The sequence below is a fragment of the Cyanistes caeruleus genome, chromosome 18 (genome assembly GCF_971803275.1).
Source record: "Cyanistes caeruleus chromosome 18, bCyaCae1.hap1.1, whole genome shotgun sequence".
Lineage (NCBI taxonomy): Eukaryota > Metazoa > Chordata > Aves > Passeriformes > Paridae > Cyanistes > Cyanistes caeruleus.
The window spans coordinates 9946071-9969875 of NC_141718.1; the positions used below are offsets into that span (position 1 = coordinate 9946071).

Here is a 23805-nt window from a genome sequence, read left to right on the forward strand (position 1 = left end):
GTTTTTATCCTCCAGAAAATTCCAAGACTGGCAACTTACAGAAAATAAAACCCCAAAGAAACAAAACTTGTCGTGTGTCACCTGCCCTTCCCTGTGTGTGGGACAGTCCCTGTGGTTATCCCTCCCTGCCCACCCCATCCCTGCCTCTGTGTGCCCATCAGCCCCGCCTTGGCCGGGTTACAGGGTGAGGTGCAGGGCCAATGGAGAGGAGGGGCGGGAGGATAATGCCACAGAGACGAAGTGCAGGGGGTCTGGGTGGGCACCACCAGTGGAGGAGGAACAAAGGGAGCTGTGGTGTAACCCCTGAAACCAGGAGGTTTGCAGCCTGACCTGCTGGGGAGCAGTGGAACCCACGGGCTGTCAGCCTGGCTGTGCCCTCTGTCTCTTAATCGAGGATGAGCTTGGTGTCCTGGTGACCTCCTCTGGCCCCTGGGAGTCCCTGTGTGGGGCTGAGCCCTGCAGGGCACAGGATATGTTGGCTGCATCTCCCCTCGGATCCCTGGACATCCCCAAATGCAGTGATTCAGTTCTGGCTGGTGGCTGGAGAAGTTGTTGGCATGATTTTGGACCAGTCCTTGTGCTCTCCCAAACACTTCCCACATGTGGGACAGGAGCCAGTGAAGGTAAAGAATGTTCTTCATATTTTTTGGAGGGTTTTTGGATGTTCTGCTGAGTCCAGGCTGCCAGGGCCCCTGTCTCTATCCCTGCCCTCACTGTGAGTCTGGAGCATCCCTGCACCTGCAGGGGCAGAGCCAAAGGAACAACAGTGGAAGGTTTAGCTCCTTACTCTCCCATTGCCTCAGGAGTTCACCACAGGTGCTTTTTTCCACCCACAGCCCAAATTTCCCCATCTCCCCAAGAGGGCTCAGATGCTCAAGGGCTCTGGGCACGTGCCACAGGAACGGGTGGGTTAATTTTGCAGTGGAGGCTCGTGGTCCCAAGTGCTGGCTGCCGGCTCTCTGGGCTGTGAATGCCACGCAGGGCACATCCAGCCCTGATTAATGGAAACTGAAAAGCAGGATCCTAAGGACCAGTGGCTCCCCTGCCCTCTCCCCACCAGTGCTGCCACAGCCAGCCCTCAGCCTGCATTGCTGCCAGGTTTGTCCTGCATGGAGCAGAGGACAGCGGGTCTCACCTTGCCTTCCCGTGGTGGAAAAGCAGGCAATGGAGCCCATGGACACAGCCTGTGCCCAGCCTGCAGAGCTGGCACTGGGGCTCAGCCAGTGCCCTGCTCCCCCCGCTCATCCTCCCCACCATGTTGGTATTGATTTGACCTGAACTCCCTTTAATGTGCTGTGATTCCTTTCAATTAGGCTTTGAGCGAGGTCTCTGCGACGTTCAATAGAACTGGACCAGTTCCTGGACGAGCACAGCCCAGAGGGAGATGCTTGCAGATGCTCCCCCATCCCTGACAAGAGCATCCCTCGGTGCCCTATTTTCCCCATGTCCCATGAGGATAATCCCACTGCTTAAAGGTTGCTCCTTGTCCCCTCTGCATTTCCTAGCCCTTTGCATCCACTGGCTTTGCCAGAGGGCAGATTCAGGGTGTTTCCTGCTGTGTGCAGGAGCACACAAACAGGAACTGAACCAGTCCTGAGCACTCCTCATCCTCACATGCCCAGGAAAGTTTTTCCCTTTCTCCTTGGTGGCTGCCATCTCCTCAGGGCTGCACTCAGCCAAGTCAGGGCTTGGTGTCACGTTGTTTGCGGCAAACTGATGGGCAGGGTGCTTGTTTCCAGAGATTGTGTGGAGCAGAAATCCCTGCCCTTCATCTCCAGCTGCAATTACTGAAGCCAAGTCGATGCAGTTGATGGTAATAGGATGGTAACACTGTCTGAATTTGTATTTAATGCTGATTCCAAGGGTCTATAATCTTCATCAGCACCACATGACTTTTTATAGAACAGAAAAATGTGAGAGCGGTTAATGAGCTGTAATTCTGGAGAGCTTCTGCCTTGATTGGGACTAATTATTTTCTTTATAAAAATAATTAACCATCCACACAACCTATAGAGTGAAAGGCATGTGGCATTAATTAAACCATGCAGTATTTTCACTGCACCTTTATCTCCCGTTTCCCAGCACATCCCAAATAGACAGCAGAAAGCCAGGCTGGGCACAAGCTGGCATCGTGTGAGGGCTTGTGCTGGGCACAAAGGGCAGGCCCTGGGTGAGGGAGCTGCCCCCAGATCTCAAATCCAGAGCTTCTTGGCCCTGCATGTACTGTAAAACCTCTCATGTGGGTAGGAAGGGCTGGTTTGGGGGGTAAGGTGGTGGTGCTCACACATGGGCTGGCTGTGAGGGTACCGAGGGGACACTGGGGGTGTCAGCAGAGCAGCCAGGGGCACCCTGGCAGGGCACAGGGCTCTGTGCTGTGTGCTGTCATTTGCTGTGGGGCATCAGGATATCCCAGAATGGAGGTGGTCGCTTTGCAGAGGCCAAACCTTTGTTCTCCAGCACTCTGGGATCCCAGGATGAGTCCCGGGTGAATGTGCCCCAGCACCGGGGCTGTGCGTGCTTAGACACACACTTACATAATACATAATTGTTAACAAAACTAATTCCTCTATTCTCCTGGAGGTATTCTGAGAACTAATGAATATATTTGCATAATCTTGATTTTGTTTATGAATAATTCTGGATTATTCAAATGTGAATAACACTAGGGCTTTGCCATTCTAGATTGCCTTTCAGCTGAGGATAGCAAAGCATTTTACAAATATTAGTTCAGCCTCACAAATCCCAGCAAGCAATAAAATTATTATTACACCCAATTAAAGATGGATGGGGTGGAAGCTGAAATGATTCTCTGAATCACCTCCTGGCAGGGTCTGCCACAGGGACTCACCTGCCTCTTCCAAATCTTTCCCCTAGGAAGCAGCAAGCCAAAAAATATCCACCCTTTACTTTTTTGGGATGATTTAAAGCAATGTCCAGAGTTACAGAGGACGTGGATAGGTGGGGACAAGACATGAGAGCAGACAGGAGGTGTCTTTCTGGCTCTGACTCCCACACAGCACTGAGCACCCCACTGCCCTCTGTGTGGCAGGGATGGCACAGCTACACCAGCCTTTTCCTCCTTGGAGCACAGCAGGAGGAGAAAAGGCCTTGTCTTTCCTTACAGAAACTCTCCTTTACTCAAAACTTCCTCCCCAGTCCTCCCTGAGCAGTCAGCCTGACCACTGAGGCTCCGAACAGGAGCAGGGGGTGTTACATGGGAAGGGGATTGAGTCAAAACCAAACACTCCCACCCATGAAGCTGCAATTCAGGGGCTTCCCAGCTCAGCTGTCACTGCACACACAGGGAGGCAAAGGGCCCTTCTGGCCATAAAAAGTCCCTGTCAGCAAGTGAGGGTGGGAGTTTAAGGCCCACTTTTCATATTCCTTGCTGGGCTGGGAAAAGTCCAGGCCAATTGCTCAGCAGCAGCAGAAATCCATTGGTTAATTCCTTTCCATAGGAGCTAATTTCTGCCCACACTTCCCTGTGTGAGGACATCTGCTCCTCACGGTGTCACAGAGCCCTCCCAGCCCCAGGTGGCCCTGGCAGTGCAGCCCTGTGCATCACAGGGAGCTGGATGTTCAGGAGACAAGCCCCAAAGAGAAGGATGTGCAGGGAACCCCTCCTCACCAGACCCTGCCCAGCTGGTGCCCTGCCTGGGGACAGTCATTTGGCACCCAAGTTGGGGACATCCATTTGGCTGCACACCCCTGTCCTGGGGTGGGGGTTGAGCATTTTTTAATGTTGGAGTCATTTCAAGCTGAGCCCTTGGGATTGCATTCTGTAGCCAGAGGCTACTGAGCATCAAACCTGTGTTCTGGCACATGGAGCGGCTCAGGGGCTGGTTTGTGATCATCATCTGGTGATCTGTGTGGCCCTGTCCCCAGGATGGATGGATGGATGGATGGATGGATGGATGGGGAAGCAGAAAGACTCAACCAGAGTCTTTCCAGAAAGACTCAACCAGGCATTTCCAGGGCAGCTCTGCAGACAGGTGGCAGCTGCATGAACAGGTTGTGGTTTCGGAGTTACCTGAACATTGGGACCTCCATTGTGTTCTCCCCTTTTCCAGTGACAATTCAAAGGAAGAAAATGAAGGGAGAGGAGGAAAAACTTTATGTGAGTGGCAAAGAAAGTGTTGCTGCTCCAAGTGGATATTCTCCAGCTGCCTTCTCCTCACTGCTTCCAAAGTGCCTAATTACTAATTCATTTTTAAAGTGATCTCTCAGTGCTCCCAGGAGCTCTGGGTAACTGTGTGCTTACAAGTCCCTATTTGATTAAAATTTAACGAGTTGTTATTGGCAAATACACCATTTCACTGCTGTTTGCCATGCCAGATAGCACAGGGTTTGGACAATGGGGGGAATGGGCACATCTGATGGTGCTGGGAGCTGAGGCTGGCACTGAGCAGCCCCTGGGGTATGAAGGTGCTCTCCCGCCTGACCATATTGCAGGTAGTGCCAAAGCACTTCATTTCTAGGAAGTTCATCCATGAGTTCATTTTGTTTTTTGGTTAAACCCTTCCTAAAGCATTAAGCATCATCCACTGGTGCTCCTCAGCTTCTGGCTCCCCGTGCTGTGTTGGGAAGTGCCCAACCACAGCCACTGGGCTCCCTCCCAGCCCCTTGGTCCTGACCTTTCCCAGCTTGCCCTGTGCTGCTTGTGGGCAAGTATTTAATGGGAAACGTGAGCTCAGATCCAGACTTTCCCTAATCACAAGCTCTGCAAGGTCTGTTTCAGGTTGTCCCCATGCCTGGCTGTCAGCTCACCCCCTTTGTGGCTGCTCCAGGCTGCCCAGGGGCCATGGCAAGGGAGGGATCCGGGAGTTCTCTTCGAGGCCAGTGGCTGTGGGGCTGTGGCGGGGTTTAGCATGAGCTGTCAGCCTCAGGGTCACCCAGGAGCCCGGAGTCCCCGAAAACACGGATCAGGGATGTGCCAGATTGCTGTGCCATGGGGCGGCATGGCCACATCAGCACATCCGTCTGCGTTTGCAGGCACCTGAAACAGCCAAAGCTCCTCTCATCATATTTCCTGATGGAGGAGAAAACTGGCTCCTGTACAGACATGGGAGCCCGCAGGGTGTTTGTCGAAGGAGGAGGATTTGAGGACAGGAAGGGCTCAGGATTGTCCCCCTGGGAGCCAGCCTGGCCCGGCAGTGTGCAGGTGCTGATGGGCAGGAGGCTCCGCAGGGACCTCCGAGCCCGCAGCGCGGGAGGCACAAGATGCCGTAGAAACCCTTCGAGATGGGGCAGCACTCCAGGTTTTCTTTAGAAACAATGCCATCGTGTGCCATATTCCTCAGGATCCTCGCTGTTGTCGCTGGCGGGCAGTCAGCAGAGCCATCCCGGGTGGCTGGCAGCGAGGGAAAAGGACACCGAGCCCTGCCAGGTGCTCAGGAAGGAAGGAAGGGGGACAGGGATGGGGCTCCTGGTGCCCCCGGGGAGGACGAGACCGAGTCGTGGGGAGCTGGGCGAGGCTGTGCTCACCCTCGTGCCTGACCCTGCCTAAGAAGGGGATCCACGGAGGCATCGCTTTCCCCCGTGGAGTTTTCCCTGTGCGGGGATTGTCCCTCCCGTGCCGCGCCGCTGCCAGCTGGTGCCCGGGACAGAGCCCTCCCCATGGGCTGCCACCTCACCGCATCCCCCGGAGCATCTGGCACTGATCCTGCAACGCCACCGGGGCCTCTTCCAGCAGGGAAGCTCCTCTGTTCTGACCCAACCACGCGTAATAAATCAACTGCTGGAAAAGAAAGAGCCAAGCTGCTTTTTTGGCCCGGGATGTGCTGAGAGCCGTCGTTAAACCTTTCTGGAGAGCAAGAAGGAAAAGGAGCCGCATCCCGGCTTGTGCCAGGACACAGGGTTCCAGGGAGAGGGAGGGGGAGGAGAGTCACGACTGGCAAAAATGTTATGAAAAATGTCTAGTACAGAATTGTATCTCTCTTCTGCATTTGAACTGCCTCAAGAAACCCACGTGCCTTTCTGCAGCTGGTGCCTCTGCTGATGCACAGAAAAAAAAATAGCAGGGAGAAGATTAAAATTGAACTGGCTTGGAGTCTGTGTAATCAAGGAAAATATCTCGGTGATTTGCTATTATAATTTTCAATAACAAACTGCAGGGCTCCTGCTGCACTAATAATAACGGGTTGAATGAGGTGGGCAAAGAACCTGCCATGGGTGTTTGTGTGTGTATGTGTGTGCTTGTGGGAAGCACTCACAATATTCCCCATCTTCTAATTCTGAAGAGGTATTTTTAGTGTGTATTTCAAAGAGCTTTACATAAACACATCTGCTGGAGTTTTTGCTGGGAAATGTCTTTACAGCACTCTTTTCTGTGCCCTCCTTCTCAGGGGACAAGGGAATGGTCTGACCATTTTCAATCAGATAAGCAAAGCCAGAGAGCGAGAGAGAAAGTCACAGGCTCATTTTGCCAGTGCCAAAAGGCTTCTCAGCCCAAAGGATGGATTTTAAAAACACTTTGAGCAGCTCAAATCACCCTCACTAGAGCCCAGGGCAGAAGCACACGTGATGTGGCCGTGGCAGAGAGTGCAGAAATGTGGGAGAGCAGGGATCCTGACCCACCACTGCCCTCTCCTGCACAGCCAAAACCTCCAGGTGAGGAGAGGAAAGATGGGATATTCCATCACCTGTCCTTGCAGTTTTTGCATGTCACTCAGGAAAAGTGGCAAAGAGAACATCCCTGGTGCAAGCAGCTGCAGGCACAGGAGTTTCTCCAGCCTCCCCTCAGGATGCCTGTGTTCTGGTGTTCCCAGTTCCAGGCAAGGTATCCATCCTTCGTCATTTAATTCCAGTGAAACATTCACAGCTTTTAGGCTCATCAGAGGTGTTTTAACCTCTTTTGTTTGGGGGTTTTGGTTGGCTGGAGCTGCTTCTGCCTTTTCACTAGGGGTGTAGAGATGATGGGAACTTGAAGCCAGCCAGGACTGAAGCAGGGAACATAGTAAAGTTTCTACATTGGCTATCCTAAATCCTCTGACCTTGGAAGTGCTGCCAGTGCAGGTCTGCCAAGTGCACTCAGTGCCCAGTGCCTCTGAAATGCTTGTGCATCCAGCACCCAACCCAGCTGTGTGTGCAAAGGAAAATAAAGAATAAAATAACCCTGAAACTGCTTGGTTAGCACGATCCAGACACAGTTTGCTTACAGTGCTGCTTGCGGGGCAGCTGGGAGGGGCACAGAGGCTGCACAAGGCCACTGACGGCTGGAACTGCTGGGGTCCATCCTGTGGAGGCAATGCAGCTGAGCCAGGAGATTGTCTGGTGCCACGGTGCAGCAGCTGAAAGGTCACTAGGGAGACAATTTTCCTGCTTTTGTCTCCTCTTGAGATGAGTTACTGGGAGGAAAAGGCTGATTGATGGAAGGCTTGTGGCAGGAGACTGCTGCGGGGCCAGGGCAGCTGGGCTGGGACAAGGGAGCCTGTGGGCAGGGGAGGGCTGTGCCTGGCAACCCCAGGATGGCAGCACCCAGGGAATGTCAAATGCACAGCAAACCCACCCTGACTGCTGTCACTGTGGGCCCTGGGGGGACGGGTGTCACTGGGCCCAGCTCCCCGAGCAGTGTGCGTCACCAAGTGCCACATTTCATGGCCTGATGAGATGGCATTTGGCCATGGCATGCAGCTCAGGATGGAGGGATGGGCATGGTCTGGGAGTTTGCTCCCTGAGGCAGCCAACACTGTGTGTCTTTGTCCTGTCCTCTGTGGACAGCGCCAGGATCTGTCTGGGCAAGGGCAGTGTTTAACTGGTCTGCATGGAATCCCCACAAACTGGGGGTGACATCCCTTCCCCAGGCAAGGGAGGCAGAGTGGGTTGGCCTCAGGGACTCTGCAGGGCAGTGCCAGCTGCAAAGAGCCACCTATCCCTTCTCCTCCATGTGGCCATAGTGGTTTATGGTGGTTTCATCCACCTTCAAGTAAGGAATATTTGTGTTCCTGCCCACCAGTGACCTTCCCAGCATCATTTGTATTTGGGTAGGCAATAGATCATTTCCCTCTGCTGCCAGCACATTCTGTTAGAGAGGGAGTACTTGTAAGAGCCCACATCTGACACCACAGTGGGGAGGTGAGCAAGATGGGCTGAGAGAGGCTTGTGCTGGTGGAGGGCCCTGTGTGCCTGATGCTGCTTTTCCAGCCACTGCAGCACTGGAAAAAATTTGCCATGAGCCCAGAAAGCCTGTCCTGGGCCAGAGACTGCTGGGATGGGAAGGGACAGGATGAGCCAGCTGTGGTGGGTGGTTACACAGAGCATGTTGTGCCCTGAGTGGGTGGCAGGCAGCCCACAGGTACCCCACTGTGGGGAGTCTCCCATCAGGAGTAGCTGTGCTGCTTCTGGACAGGTCTGATGGATAGGCTGGATTTCTGCACAGGAGAAAGAAAGGGGAAAAAACCAAGTGCAACTGATTGAATTGTCAAGTGGAAATGGAGAAGCTTGGAGGGCAGGTGGAATGGGTGGGCAGGTGCCCTGTCCTGGTCCCACTGCCTGTGGCCAGGAGCAAGCGCATCCTTAGGGACAAACGTGCAACTTGTTCCTCTTCTCCCTGCCTCCTCTGGCACATCCCCTGGGCCAAGTGAGTCCCGTGCTTCCAGCAGCATCCTGCTGAGCATCCCCGCTGCTCTCTCTGGGCCAGCTCCAGCAAAAACACCCACAGAGGCTTTTTCTTTTCTGCTGCAGGCACAAGCAGCAGGGAAGGTGTGATAATCCCTCCTTTGAGGCCACAGAGATCGTTCACACCAAACTGCATCACTTTTATATCAGTCATGAAAGACACAAAAGACAATAAGAAAAGAAAATGTTTATATATATATATATATATATATATATATTCAATCAATGTCTATGGAGCTCCACGCCAGGGGATTACCAGCCAGTTTAAAGCATTAGTGACTCTCAGCATCCATCAGAGGAGAACATTTGGTTGAATGAAAGCCAGCCTTTGATGCAATTGGAGAATAATTATTTCCATCAATAATTACTTCCAAGCCCAGAAGAAATGGTTCCTGGCACGTTGCAGGACAGGAGTCCTTGATTGCCTCGAGGCCAATATGTTTTAACCCCAGGCCCTGGAAATCCCATTAGAGGCTGGGTGACAAGGATGTTGCCTGCCGTGCCCAGGTCCTGGCTGTGGTGTTCCAGCCTGCTGCCAGCCTGGGGAGGATCCCTCCTGCCTCTGCTGCTGGAGTGCATCCAGCTCAGACTTTGCACAGGTCATTAATTTGGGGACGTTTTTAATGGATCCTAATGATTGAGCCTCAGAAGGCTGTTCTTAAAAGGGGTTTGGGAAAGGCCACAGGCCAATTAGCTGGCAAACAGAAAACTATTAACCATGTAGCTTCCTGGATGGTTAAAAATAATGGAGATGTTGGGAAGCTGGGGGGATTTATTACAAAAAGACTTTTTAAAACAAGAGGGACTATTCACCTCCTGTATGTTCTGGGCCAGAAATATTTCACCCAGCTTCTCCCCACTGATCCCTGTCCCTTTTATTTGGCTGTGCATATCCTTGAATGTTAAGGCATAACAAAATGGGCTCCAAGGAAGAGCTGGCTATTAGAGAGAGAGGATGTTTGTTGAGAGAGAAAACACAGGTGGGAAGAGAGGGGTGACCCTTCTGCAGGTGCTTCTGTGCCAACTCCAACCCCAAGGAGTGTTATTCCTGGCTGAAGCAGCCAGCAGGATGTTTTCTGGGGCATGCAAGACTCTGGCCATGCCTAACTGGGGCTTTTTTAATGTGCCATCGCTGTTTACCCACCCTCTAGCCCCCACTTAACCCCCAGATGTGCAGCACACACCTGGCCCTTGTTCCTATCTCCACAGTCCCTGTGTGATGGCTGTGGTTGGCTCTGCAGCCAAAGCATCTTTTACTGTGGCTGCAGGGCTGGCAGCAGGGTGGCTGCAGGACATCCCAGCCTCCCCCTGCTCTGGTGGGATCCACATGGTCTGAGGGCTCCAGAGTGTTGCTTTCCAAGGAGAGGAGGTAGGTCTGGTAGCAGACACAACCACAGGACTTTGCAGAGCTGATCCTAAAGTGGCACCCACAGCCCAGTCCTGGGATTGACTTTAAAATGATAATGGGAAGACAAGATAATGGGGACACTTTTAGTGCCAGCTGAGCCCAGCCTACCCTGGGTATCACCCCACAGCCAGGCTGGGCCTGGACATGCCCATGTTTGCTTTATCTATTCCATAATGCTCTGGATGACACCAAACCCCAGCGTTTACAGCACCCTGCTGGGTAAGGTTTATGGCTTTTCATTAATCTTTTCATTCTTTGAAATAAACATCTGCAGGGTCTGAAAACCTATTTACTTTCCTCCTGAGTGTCTGCACGGAGACTTGTTTGGGTTTGTTTTCTCCATTCGGCTTCTTTTCTCCATTGCAGCTTGCATAAGCTCCAATGTTTCTTAGAAACCACTCCCTCCCGGCTTTCCCTGCCTTTGCTCTGCTCCTTGCCAGCTCCCAGGGCTCTTGCAGGCACTGACCTGGCCCCAGTGGTTCCCCTTAACTCTGCTGGGCTGTCCCAGCTTCTCAAGGTTGGGCTGTCAGCAGGACCAGGTATGTTCACTAGCTCAGCACCTGATTTGTAGGAGCAGAGAAGTTAGCTGCCAGTCAGGGGTGAGGATGTGTGGTAAGGTGTTATCGAGGTATTAGCAGGTTTGGAAAACTACATTTGAAATGGGAAAGGGTTGGTTTGAGGTTTTTTCTTTCAAGAGTGCAAAATCTGTGCTGTCTCTGCAGAGCTGGTGATCTAAACCTCACAGTGCAGGAGATGATGTCCTGACTGGCTCCTGTTTTCCCTTCCCGTTGGATTGGATCTGGCCCTGTGCTGTCCAGCTGCTCCTTGGCCTGAACAAAGAGCACAGCATGCCTGGGCTGGGGTGCAGCTTGGCTTGGAAACGGGGCATCCCAGAGCGCTGTGGGAGCACATCCCACTGCAGAGCTGAGCCCTGAGAGCATCCTGCAGCTCTCCTTCACAGCACAGCTCCTAGCTGCGAAAGGGAAAGGAGATTCCCCAGGTGGTGGGGAATGACCCCAGCTGAAGGGACAGCTCCTGATGGCTCTGTTGTCTCCTCTTGCCCCAGCAGTGGGACGCTCAGCTGCCTGCCGTACCCTGCGGAGGACAGACGGCCCGAGAAGCTGAGCAGCTGTGTGGTCAGGGAGCCTGCCAGCGCCAATGGCTGTGCCAAGGGGAGGGACAGACGAGACCGTGCCCACCGCAGGTCACGCAGGTAGGAGCCGCCAAAGGGGCCACCCTGGGGCACGGGGGTGGCAGGGGAGGTGTCCCTGGCTGTTTGCTCAGCCCCTCTGGGGTCTCTGACCGCTGGGGTGGTTCGGTGTGTGCACAGAAAATGTGTACAATTGCATGAAATCCCTGTGCGAGTTTGCAGGGACAAACCTGCAGTTCATTTCTACTCCAGGGCTTGCTCTTACAGCCTCCTTCCGAGTCTTCCAAGACCTGCCAGCACTCCTCTGCACTACCAGGTCTGCTGGGAATCGCCCTCAGCAATTCCCCTCTCCCCATGCCTAGATCAGCTCAGCAGCACTGCCTTCATTAGGACACAGCCTCGTTATCTACTTGTCGTTAGTCCCTGACCACTTGAGAGGGGAAAAATGAATGGAACGTTGTAAATGAAGCAGCTGGGGTCTCTGAGCCCTGCCTGCTCAACTGTCTCTGGGATTAAAGCCTCTCTGTTCAGTTAAAGATGCTGGAAAGAAAGAGCAAGAAAGCACATTTCATATCTTCAGATTTCAGGCCAGCCAGAACAATAATCTAAAGCACACTTTTAATTAGACTTTGATTATAATCGCAGAGGAACAATTGAAGTCAGATCAGCACATGGGAGAAAGCCGCTACATCAAAGACAAAAGACTTTATCTGGGGAGAGGGAGAAGGGCTCTGCAGAAACTGCCTGTGGCTGCATGGTCAGATGTTCCTCCCTGCTTTCCCATGACTGTGGCAGTGCCCAGCTGTGCCCCTGGGTGTCTTTGGGCAGGTGTCTGAGCTTAGTGACAAGGAGACATTCTGGAAAATGTATGATTTCTGTCTGCATTGAGGCAGAAGGCACAACTGAGCCCAAGGTGTGCCATAGCCTCTCATGCTGCTGCTGCTGCTGGTCCGTGAAATCCTTGGGAGGAGACAGTGAGGAGGAGTGTGTGGGTGCTCCATGGGGCACTCATTAGTCACAGCTCACAACTGAATTATTAGCTTGCAGTTTTATTTTGCAGAGCTTTTATTTTTATTTTTTTCCCCCAAAGTGTATTAAAAGCACTAAGCAATTGAGTTTTTATGATAGCATAATTTCAGTGCTAATTCAAGCCCTGGATGATCAAGTGTTGAGGGGTGGTGGAGTCTGAGTGTCCTTCCCAAAGTGTCATTTGCTCTGCATTAGGACTTTCATTAGCAATAATGTTTGTTCTTGCTGCAGAAAATTGCTCAATTTTTGGCCTGTTTCTGTAGTGAAGACCTGACAGCATTCTCCATCCATGGGGCTGCTTCCACCTCCTGGCTATTCCCAGGGGCAGGATAAGAAGTGAGGAGACCAAGGCACAAACCCAGCACCCTCAGTGATTTTTTTCAGAGGCCCTAGGGAACTCACTGTGCCCCTACAAACCTTGGTCATGGATCCATCTGGGGATTCAGAGGGACCTGTGGCTGATGTAGGGATGCCACCAGGCTGCCACCAGCTGCCTCTGTCTTTACAAGCATTTGCTTTAGTTAATGAGTAGCCACAGAGTATCTGTCATTTTTTTCAGCCTAGTGCTCTGAATTAATTAACCACAGTATCTGCTTTTCATTGAAACATAACACAATCCAGCATCATATGTTTAAAGAAGAAATTAATTTGCAGCAGGGTTTATTTTTAAGGTTTAACAACTGTATAAGAGATGCATATCTCCTTCAATTATCATAGTGTCTCAATAAATATATCTATATATATATATTTCTAATCAATTGCTACTTAACACATGTCAAGTCTTTATTATAGTTAGATGCATCTGGTTGCAATAATTACCATATGCAAATTAAATGCCAATTAATTATTTAAAGCATATTTACAAAGAGCAACAAAACCTATAAATCTGTTTCAGAGTCGTTACCCTCAGCAAACATGTTTTAAATAATCAGCATTGCTGTGGTGGGGCTGTCTTGTGATATCTCTATTAGACACTTCATTTAAACTGTAACTAAATAATTAGTTAGAGAGTAATGAGGCAACACCCACACCCTTGGTCCACCGTTAACACTGACCTTGCTGCCCCGTGTCCTGGAGGTGGGGATGCCATGCGAGCCTATTCAGGGTTTATTTTTATTATTTTTAATGTTTATTGGGTCTTGTCCCCCATCCTCAGCCATTCGTGTGATGGGGAGCGGCCGCTGCCGGCTCGGGGGAAGAAGAAGAAAAAGAAATCCGGTCGCAAGAAGCGAAGGAGGTGAGGGAGCCATGGCAGTGTGAGGGGACAGGCAGGGCAGCCCTTGGCTGGGTGTGAGGGAAGAGGAACATGAGGGAGCCATGGCAGTGTGAGGGGACAGGCGGGGCAGCCCTCAGCTGGGTGTAAGGGAGCCATGGCGGCGTGAGGGGACAGGAGGGCAGGCCTCAGCTGGGTGTGAGGGAAGAGGAACATGAGGGAGCCATGGCGGCGTGAGGGGACAGGCAGGGCAGCCCTTGGCTGGCTGTGAGAGAAAAGGGTCAGTGAGGGATATGAGGGTGGCCATGGCGCTGTGTGGGGCAGGAGGGGATGGCAGCCCTCAGCAGGGCATGAGGGAAAAGGGTCAGTGTAAGATGGAGCTGTGAGGGCCTGCGGGTTCCACAGCCCAGGGAGGTGCCGCCATCTTCTCGCCCTCCCCTCAGGGCAGCAGAGCTGGGTTGAGGCTCCTCTCTGGGCTAATCCCTGGGCTCATCCTGCTCCTACCAGGAGCCCCCAGCCACTCTCTGCCCTGGAGGTGCTGCTGGTGAGAGCTGGGGTGGCCAGGATGGCTGTGAGCAGCCCTGTGGTCTCTAATGCCTCTCTGCCCCCTCAGGTCTCCCTCCTACAGCACTTCACCTGTGAAGAAGAAGAAGAAGAAAAGCTCCAAGAAGCGAAAAAGAAACAGGTATTTTTCCATTGAAAATGTAATTTCCTGCTGGCAATGGGTGTTGGGGGCTTGGAGAAGGGGTGGAAGGCACTGCTACCTCAGACAGCTGTTAGTCCCAGTGGGCACAGAGGTATGAGGCTCTGTAAGCACTGAAGAGGCAGAGCCAGAGGCCCTCTGGGCTAGGAGGGCATGGAGTGTAGTGTCCACCCCGTGCAAACAGAGAAACATGAGCTGTTGGAGTGTGGGGACACAGAGAAGGACAAGCCATGAGGTCTGTGGGGCCTCAGCCTGCTGTCCTTGCTGGCCTAGTCACATCTCCATCCTCTGGAATGCCAGTGGGATCAGTGCTCAGGGCTTGCTTGCGCTGTCCCCATCCCTTCCTCCCCAGCCTGCAGAGAGTGTCAGGACCAGGAAAAGGCTCAGACCAACTTCCCACGCCCACATCCCAGTCTTCTCTCCCAACTCCAGCGACTGTTTCTACTTTCCCCTTCTGAAGTCCATTTTTAATTCAAAGAGCGTGATTAAATTTTTAAATTGCAAATATTTCACTGTTTTCTCTCAGCTGTTAAACCAATATTTGAAGAGAACAGTGGATTCCATCTCCCTAAGAAGGTTCATGTATTTATAATATATTGAACCAAAGAGAGAAGCTACCAAAAGTGGATAATAGGGTGAATAGTTGAGCTTGAATTTCCAAAGAAGAGCAAGGGAGAAGGAGAGACAATGATATAGAAACTCCTTTAAAACAGTTTCTTCCCAAGGAGGGATTCTTATGATTTTTTGTGGATGCTATCTCCTGATGGAAGTCCTAGGTCAGAGACTCTTTGGCTTTGAACCTTTGGTAGCCATTTATGCCCCTGCTAGCCAAGGATAAGCTGGAGCTGGTTCCATAAGGCAGCATGATATGAACCATTTAGTATCAGTGACCAGTGGAGGTTGTTGCAGACACCTGGTAACATTTCAGCTACAGACCCCAAGTGACTTTGCCAGAGGCAATCTCACAGCCCCTCCAGGCAGGGCTTCAGGCTGTGTCTTCTGCAGGATGTTGTGCTCCAAGCTGAGAGGAGAGACAGTGGGGTGGGGTGTGCAGTGCACTGGGGCCAGGCCTTGCTGCAGGGACATGTCCTCCATGCCACCAGGGTGTTCTGTACGAGAGAGATGTCATCCCAGGGGTGCTCCAGGAGGCAAGACAGGGCCACAAGGCTGTTTCAGCTGTGAGACTGCTCTGGAGTTACACAAAGGATTTTTCCCTTGACTACTATTTGCTCCTTCATACAGAAAACCAGGGAATGGACCCACCTCTACTTGCAGTGCAAAACTGTAGGCAGTAGCAGAGAAAATTGACCCACCAGAGATAGGGGATGTATCTGATCTCTCCAAAGATTTGTCCTCCTGAGGACCATATTCTCAATTACTTGTAGAGTGTACTGGTCCCCTCTGCCACACCAGCATTTCTCAGCTGCTCCCTCACCAGCTGGTCAAAGGAGAGGAGGGGCCATTCTGCCCAGGTGCTGCATGAGGTCTTCTCAGTGCTTGGTCTGAGCCTAAACACATTGCTTTGGACTCAAAATTCCAATTTTGTGAGACCCTGTATTCAATGTACATATTTGTGTCTTGCAGGTTATCATCAAAGAAGAGAAGGCACAGGTAAGAGTTGAGCAAGTATGGGTGGTCCCTTGGAAATAAGAGTTTAATGGTCTCTTCAAGGTTGATGTTGACTGAGTGGGGGCAGAAGGCATTTTTTCTGTGTTTCTTTGTGGAATGCCCTTGAGTCCCCCCCATTCCATGTGGGTCTGGGGTCAGTGACTCCCCAGGTGTGGACTGGAAGAACTCTTTTGATTCCAATATGTGTGTATACATTATCAAGAGATACTCATTTTCTCTATGGAAAAAGGCTGATTCCTTTGAGGGCTTCGGCCAAGCCCACAAAGCAGATTTGTCAGCAGGCACTCAGACCCCCTGTGCTGTGACAATCACGAATCCCTTTCATTTTTACTGCATGCTCTTGGGCAACTGAGCTGTAATGTTGACGTGTGATTGTGCAGCTTTTTATCGGAATAGAAATCTCCGAATTAATTAGCCATTTCTTATTTAGTTCTTCAAGCCCCAAAAGTAAGAGAAAGGAAGAAAGAAAACACAAAAAACAGTAAGTAGTGGTTCATGGAGCTCTCTGCCCTGCCTGCACAGTGTGGGGCTAGAAGTGCTTGATGTGATGGGGCCCCTGGAGCTAACACCTGCTGCACAGCTCTAAGCATTTCTCAGGATTATTTTGAAGCTAAAACCAGCAATTCTGGTTTTGCTGGAATGGAAAAGGATATGTAGAGGCTGGAGATCTTTCCTCTGCCTTTCTCTTGTAACACTTCTTTCTGTACTTTATGTCTCTTGCATGGATGTGCAAAGTCTTGCCCACCCAGTCCAGAGAGAAGGCTCCAGCTTTTCTGGTGGGAGTGGCATGAGAGGCTGAGCTCTGTCCTGCCAAAAGGGTAGGCTGGCACACCCTTATTGAGAAGGGCCTCAGCAATTCCTGGTTTGCTGCTCTAGGAGGTTGTATTACGACCTACTCATGAGGTACAGCACAGCCAAGAATTGGAATGGGGCCTGGGGGAAGACAGGGGATTGTTTGGAGGGGATGGAATTTGCAAAAATCTGGTGTTCAGGTCTAGCCCTGGAGTGTTAGCAGAGCACAGTCCTTGTCCTGTGGGGCATGTAATCAAGGGGTGTGGTATAAAATGGGGTTCCTCAGGACTGGAAGGAAGGACTATAAGCTGCCTCTGTTTTTCCCTCCATTCTCTGTCTTTTGGGAAGTGCAACCTGTGACTTCTCACCTGCTTTCAGAGCAAGGACAAACAGTCCTGGGGCTGAACCTTGGGCACCCCCTGGTCAGCTTTGCTGGGGCTTGGGATATTGCCTGCACAGGCCATCTCCATCACATGCAGAAAGCCAGTCTCCTTTTTGCTAAGATTTCTGTGTATTAAGTGGCAGTTTCAGCTCGGTTTCCCCTCCAACTGGGCTGCCCTGCACCTAGAAACCTCAGTGGGAAAAAAGAGGCTTCCTAGGTAACCTGTAAAAGGAGGCATCTCCCCAGCCTAACACAGCAGTACCCTAACAGTGCAGTTAAACCTAACATCCATGTCCTGCTGGTGTTCTCTGACCTCAGGGGAACTGGAGCTGCTGGAATTGCTCCTTGGGGATAAAACAGCCAAGGCGTTTCAGCTTCATCTTTATGCTGGCAAATCAGAGCTCAGCCACTCCCAGTTTCTGCAAACCTTTTGCTCCCAGGCGTGGATCAGATGGATCCCTTGAGGATTTTTGTATAATCACACTGGTTTAACTTATCTTTGCATCAAGCAACTGGTTATCTAAATCACACAGGACCAGTTTCCCCTTCTGCAGGAAGGGAATTGGATAATAAATTGGAGGGGCTGATTCAGGGGGTGAAGTGCAAACACAGGGATTTTCACACAAATCCACCATATGAGTGAAAGATGTTCAGCGTTGCTGATTTCAGCTGTATGGAAATAAGAAAGGAGGATCCCAAAATGCAGAGTTTTAAAAAATATATAATCATTGGGTGTGAAAAGCATCAAAGAAAACAGCCAAGCAGAGTTGAAGGAATTGCCCTGGAGGTTGCCCTTTTGTCTTAAAGGAGATGCTGTTCTCAAGCAATTATTTGCTGAGTTTTTACACCAGCAAGTTGCTAAATGCTGTCCAAGCAGGCTGTATTTGTGCTGTCAGAGGCTGTGTAGTGTGGCCATGAAGCCAGGCTGTTCCCACCAGCTCACCCAGTTAGCTTTGCCTGCTGGCACGGCCGTGCCAGCCTGAGCAGATGGAAATGCTTCCAGATCTAAAATAACTGCTGTGGTGAGCAAAGATGGAAGGGAGGGGGCACAGAAGGTGGCAGCTAGCCTGCCACCCATGTCACCCTGCTGTCTGCACCCAGGACTTCAGCTGTTGGTATGGCCAGCTATAGTCCTTCAGTAACAGGGCCAGGTAATCCATGAGAAACAGCCTGGTGCTGCAAAGGGAGCTGCAGCAGGGCATTGGCCCTCGGTCCCCTACACACAGGTTGCTGAGGACTCTCCTCAGGCCCTGTCAGAAAAGGCAGCACCAGTGACTGGGCACCTGTCAGAAGCCAGGGAAATGCTCCTGCCTCTCAAACAGGAGCTGTGCACAAGGCAGGAAAGCCGTATTTTGTGCAGCAGCCAGGAGAGCTGCCCACAGGACTGGCTAAATGCTCCCACCTGGAGAGGCTGGGGAAGGCTGGCTGCTACTGAGTGTACTCTCACTTGGAGCTTCTCCTTCAGTACCTGCTCTTCGAGGAGCCAACACTAGGGAGAGGGCTGGAGGTTTGTGATGGGTTGCCCAGAGAGATGATGCTTCTCCCAAGGCTTCCCAAGAGGAAGGTCCTGGGCAGTTGCCTGGCTGTTGTTACAGGGCAGGCTGCAGGATGAAAGGCAAGCACATGGCTCTTTAAAGTCTTGAAAGGATTGATGCTGGCTACTGCACTCCCACGTGCTTGTCCACTAATCTTCCCCCAGCATGCTACAGAGCCAACCTAATAGCTTGTGTGTAAAATGCTAGCAGAGATCTCAGGAAGATGTCACTACAGCAATGAAGGGATGGAGAATTTCTCATGCCTTGATACACTGTGCCGCATTTCATACACCAGTCTCTTCGGTTTAAAAGGCATATCTCCCTTTTGATTTGAACATTATCCACCTCAGCCTTCACCCCCAACTTGCATCCCCCCAACTTGCTAACCTAATGCTGGTTTTCCTTTCTGCTTCTTAAAGCTCTCGTGGGCGCACCCGGAAATCCCATCGGCATCGCCGCTGCCACTCTCGCTCAGAGAGCTCCGACTCCCACTCCCCCAGCTGCCGGAGCAGGTAACGGCATTGCTGCCAAGCTCAGCATCCTCAGCACTTCCTGCTGGGCTCAAGGATGAGGCTGCTACTGCCTGTGTGACCCACAGGCTCTCTGTGCACAGCCACTCCCCATTCTGGTAGCAGCAATGTCACACACTGGGGGCTGAGCTGTTTGTGGTCTCAGCCATGGAAGGGTTTTGCCTCAAGAAGCAGTGGCTGCAGCTTTTTGGTCTAGCAGTTACTTCTGATCCCCACGGCTGATGATCAGCCCATGACAGCTGATTCCAGTCTAGTGTCCCTTCCCCACCCCAAGGGCTCTGTACTGCTGATGTCCAAGGAAACCCTTAAACAAAGGAAATATATTTGCCTGTGGCAATCTATAGTCATTGTCTTTGACCTGATTAAAATCTCTCCTCTGGATGACTGATGCATCCTAGGGCCAGCTAAGTGGATGCTGGTGCTAGACCCAGCATTGCTGCAACAGCAAGTGATTTATACACATAATGAGTTCGTGTTTCGTGTTCTCTGAAAGCACTTGAACAGCCCACTCCCACTCTCCTACCTCACTCCTCCTAAGTACTGGGAATTTTCTTATGAAAAGCTGAGGATCAGTGCGGGGAGGAATGCAATCAATAACTGGAGGGGTGCTCATGCAAGAGCAGAGTTGTTTTCTTTTGGAGGTGTATCACCATAGGAACGTTCTAGGGTGCGTGAAGGTCACGGTTTGAGCCACCATAGAATCATGCACTGGAGCTGAAATTTGAGGTTAAGGTCCAAATCCTGCATGCAAAATTATTTTTTTTTTCCTTTTAAAGTACAAAAGCAAAACATCCCTTTTCACTCCCTTCATGACTCCACAGAGCAGTCATGTGGAAGAACATTCTTCCATACTCAGAGTGCTAGCACAGACCTGCCAAGGGTTGGTGAGGAGCTGGGAACGGGCACTACTGCAATTCTAAGGAATAACATTTTGGCTGTTCCTGTCTCCTGGAGGCACAGAGCCAGGTCTCGGGAGGAAGGGCGTAAAACACGGCGAAGACACTCCTGGCACCATTCAAAGATCACGGCAAAGAGAAGCTCCTCTGCTGAGGTTCAGGCCAGTCAAAAAGCCAGCCAAACCCTCCCACTCTACAGCTTCCTGTCTTCTAAGGAAGTAGTAAGTATTATACACTGTCCTTCTTTGCTTGAACTAGCCAGAGGAATCTGGGCAAGAACTCTGATATGAAATTTTTATAACTCAATTATAGTGATGTTAGACAAACCTGGTTAAACCGTATTATTAATTCATGGTGCTGTTTTCCAATGTATGTAAAGTCCTTCCTTCCTTCAGCACTTTCACACCAAGGGTGGGGCTGGAGAGGGGGAAAACTTGCAAAGTCTTTAGTCTATGAATAATGAATTGAGGACGTTTAACAAAAAAAAAAAAAAAAGAAAGAAAGAAAAAACAGTGTCCTCCAGAAATTATATTTTAGAGGGAAGAGTTTGTTATGCAGTCTTTGCTCAGCTGGATGTGAACTTCATTCACTGGTCTTAACATCCAGAAGTTTAGTCCTTCAGGCTGAAAAAGGGTATAAAACATATACAAACGGAACATTTACATTTCATGAGCTGGTAACTATTGGCATGGGATGTTTTCTGACTATCAGGATCCTTCTAGGATCACTGTTCCTCTGGACTGACAAGCCCAGGGGCCAAATTTGGAATTTATGAGCAGCCCTCATTGATGCTAATGGGAACTGCCTGTGCATCTGAGGGTAAAATCAGGCTCAGTGCCTTGGGATGTTTTTCCATATACACAGAAAGAGATGATATAATACATGAATTGAGGGAGCAGGAGATGGAGAGAAATATTAGACAGAGATTGATATCAGTCTTCCTTTTCTGAGGCATGTTTCCCCTTTGGTCCTGGCAGCAGTAAAGCAGAGGTGTGATGCCCTGACTGTGGTGTTGGTATCAGATAGGCACTCTGGAGAGAGAACTTGCTACGTAGGACTGGAGGTAGTGCAGGATCTGATAGTCCACATGTGGATGTGTAATACTAGAGGTGTTTTGAGTACAGAGTCCTCCAAACCCCGAAGTTGTTTTCTCCTTTGGGCCCAGTCATCAGTTGGAAATAGCTCAGGCACACGCAGGAGCTACATCAGATAGGAGAGCGATGGTGCCAGCAAGAGGAGAGACTCTACCCACTCACCCACACAGACAGCGTGCTGATCAAAATACCCAGGGATTGTACGTGGGTACAGACAGGCACAAGCTGTCTCTCAACATTATAGATATGCATATTTGCTCTCCTTATAGAGCGTGTGGGGCCATGTGAGTCAGTGCTTGTACAGCCTTATAAGGCAGCGTGGAGAGCAGAACCTCACACCACGCGCTGATGTGTGCACGCACACGCAAAGGAAGAAAAACAAGGTATGCAGCTCATTGTCATGAACTGGGGGTGTTGCTGAGTTCAGAGCTCCTCCCTGCCCCCCCAAAAAAAGCCAACCAGCCAAAGACTCCATCATTTCACCAGGGTGTTGTTTAGCTCAAGCGGCGTATTTTTCATAAATGCTTTTGAGCCTAAGCCTAGTTTTTAATTAGTGCTAGGTTTCCTCTCTCGGAAGCCAGGCTCACTAAGTCCTTTGAGGCCAACTGCCAGCTGTTCTGTTTCCTGAGAAAGAGTAAACTCTAATTTAAAATTTTAAAAGCTTTAAAATGAGCTAAACTCAAGCATCCTGCACTTGCTTTTCCATTTGCTTCACTCAAGGTAAATGAGTGAAGCAAATGGAAAATCTGCAGGGAAGGGAAGGACAAGAGCTTGATAGTTCCGGATGCAGGGGGTGGATGCAAAGTAAAAGTCATCAGGATACTCCTGTGTTCTTTCTAGTAAGGGTTAATAACTTAGGCAAATATTTTAATGACTAAAAGGCATAATGACTGATGAAAGCCACTACTGTCCTCCTGTCCCCAAAAGAAGTACATTCTCTTGGGACACCATTCAAGAGCACATTTAAGCACTTATTCAAATTTAAGCCCCTGGTTAAGAGCTGCCCCTGAAATTTTACTGAATAAGGTCATTAAATATCATGTACTCCAAACTGGCAAGGGAAAAATGGAATGGGAACCTTTAGTCTCATTTATTAATGACTATACACAACCCTTTGATGCCTTTCCTTTTTATGAGTTAAATGGTTGCTCTATGAATAAGCTTCGTTCTGTCAGACTTTGAGAGCAGCCTGAAATGAAAATGTCCTCTTGCAGACTATGTTGATCACATATTAAAAAAAAAAAAAAAAATTGTGAAAAAGTTCAGAATTAGAATTCAAAAATGCAATGTTTCAGTCCCATGTGAGACTTGGTATGTTACACTCCTTATCCTTCCATCTGGCCTGGGCTTCCAAACCAAACCATCCTTACCTGGGGAGATGCACTGTCATATTTCCAAAGGAAAGGGACTGTCCAAGGAGGATCAGGGAAAAAAAACCACAGAGATACAGGGAAATACAAGGTAATCTACAGCATTTCCAAAAGAAAGGTTTTTCTTTTCAAGATGGTTTGTTTTTTCCTACATTGTTTTGCTTCTGAAAATTTTTGAAGTGTTTTGTGGTAAATTCTGCTATCCTCTCCACCCTATTTGTCTTCATTCCTTTGTAATGAAACAGCCACAATTTCTAACTAGGTCTGCCTGGAACTGCTGGGGGATAAAGCACACAAAACAATGCCCTGCCTATGCATCTACCTTGTTGCTTCCTTCCCTCTTTATGCAAAAGCTGATGCACCCACACATGCATGTACACATGCAGAAACACCTCAAAGTTCCCTGCTGCTTTTCTTTTTGGCAGTGAATTTCCAAGCTTCTCCCTCTCCTTTAATCCTGTGCAGCCGCAATGGCACCTATGGAGAGCAGGACTGTGGGTCTGTGCCTCAGCAGGCACAGAGAAGCTGTGGGCAATGTGCAGCACTTATTTGTGTACAGAATACCCCTGCCCAGCTGCAGGCACTTTATCCCACACTGACACAGATGGATGACTGTGCCACTGTGCTTTCCTTTAGCAGTGCAATATAAATACCTGCAGGGCACAGATCTAATTGCCTTTGTTGTTGCTGATGAAGATAACTGCACCGTGCATACACTTTCCTTGCCAGCTCCTTTGCTTTCACTGTAACTCATTTGTGATGCCACAAATTATCACAGGCTTGAGCCAGATTTCCAGTGAAGCTCAGTGGGGTACAGCTGGTCCAAATGATGCTGTTTGTCTTTGTGCTTGTGTCTGCAGGAAGGTAGAATGGGAAAATGCTGTGCAGGGACTCAGACAAAGTGTGCTGGAAGGCTGAGGAAACCTTATGGCAGACCTGCATATTGGCTTGCTGCTGCTGTTTTCTAGCCTGGGTTTTAGCTTACAGAGGAAAAACTATTCTTCTGAGTGTTAGGCAGCATGTTTTTGACAGCAAACAGGGCCCTTCAAGAGCAGAAAGGCAAAACCTTCTATAAATATGGAAGTTCTCTTTTTTTTCTTTTCTCATTTCCCCTCCAAGCCGGGGGACTGAGGTTACCCCTGGCTATTGTCTAACAAAATCCACAGCTCAGTGCTGGGAGCAGCAGCCGTGGGGAAAGGATGGGTGTCTGTATCCACTGAAGGGCTGGGCTGTGCACCAGCTATTGAAAAGAGGTGGTGGAAGACAAGCCCTTGCTCCAAAGCAGTGCCAGCCTGGCTCAAGCTGAGGTGGGGATACAATGCCCACACTGCAGCAGGCTAAAAAGATCCTTGAAAAGAAGGATTGTCATTCTCTGGAGTTTACCCCAGCAATATATTGGTGAGCCAGGCTGCTCAGCAGTGTCACCATCCAGCCTCAAATAAGCCAAGCTCAGGGCTT

The 23805-nt window shown here is 50.3% G+C and overlaps 1 protein-coding gene across 9 annotated transcripts in view; it reads left to right on the forward strand.

Annotated features, from left to right (window-relative positions):
• The window catches only part of SRRM4 (serine/arginine repetitive matrix 4), a 46781-nt gene that overhangs the window by 8451 nt on the left and 14525 nt on the right, over nucleotides 1-23805 (forward strand). Inside the window, exons 2-9 of one of the 9 annotated variants that reach the window (XM_086855886.1) lie at nucleotides 11091-11237; nucleotides 13360-13440; nucleotides 14030-14101; nucleotides 15704-15730; nucleotides 16179-16229; nucleotides 18877-18969; nucleotides 19948-20104; nucleotides 21247-21360. In XM_086855886.1, coding sequence (XP_086712012.1) covers nucleotides 11091-11237; nucleotides 13360-13440; nucleotides 14030-14101; nucleotides 15704-15730; nucleotides 16179-16229; nucleotides 18877-18969; nucleotides 19948-20104; nucleotides 21247-21360 — 742 coding nt within the window. Of the gene's footprint in view, nucleotides 1-11090; nucleotides 11238-13359; nucleotides 13441-14029; nucleotides 14102-15703; nucleotides 15731-16178; nucleotides 16230-18876; nucleotides 18970-19941; nucleotides 20105-21246; nucleotides 21361-23805 lie in introns of all 9 variants that reach the window. The other 8 variants (XM_086855883.1, XM_086855885.1, XM_086855887.1 and 5 more) reach the window with 8 other exon arrangements.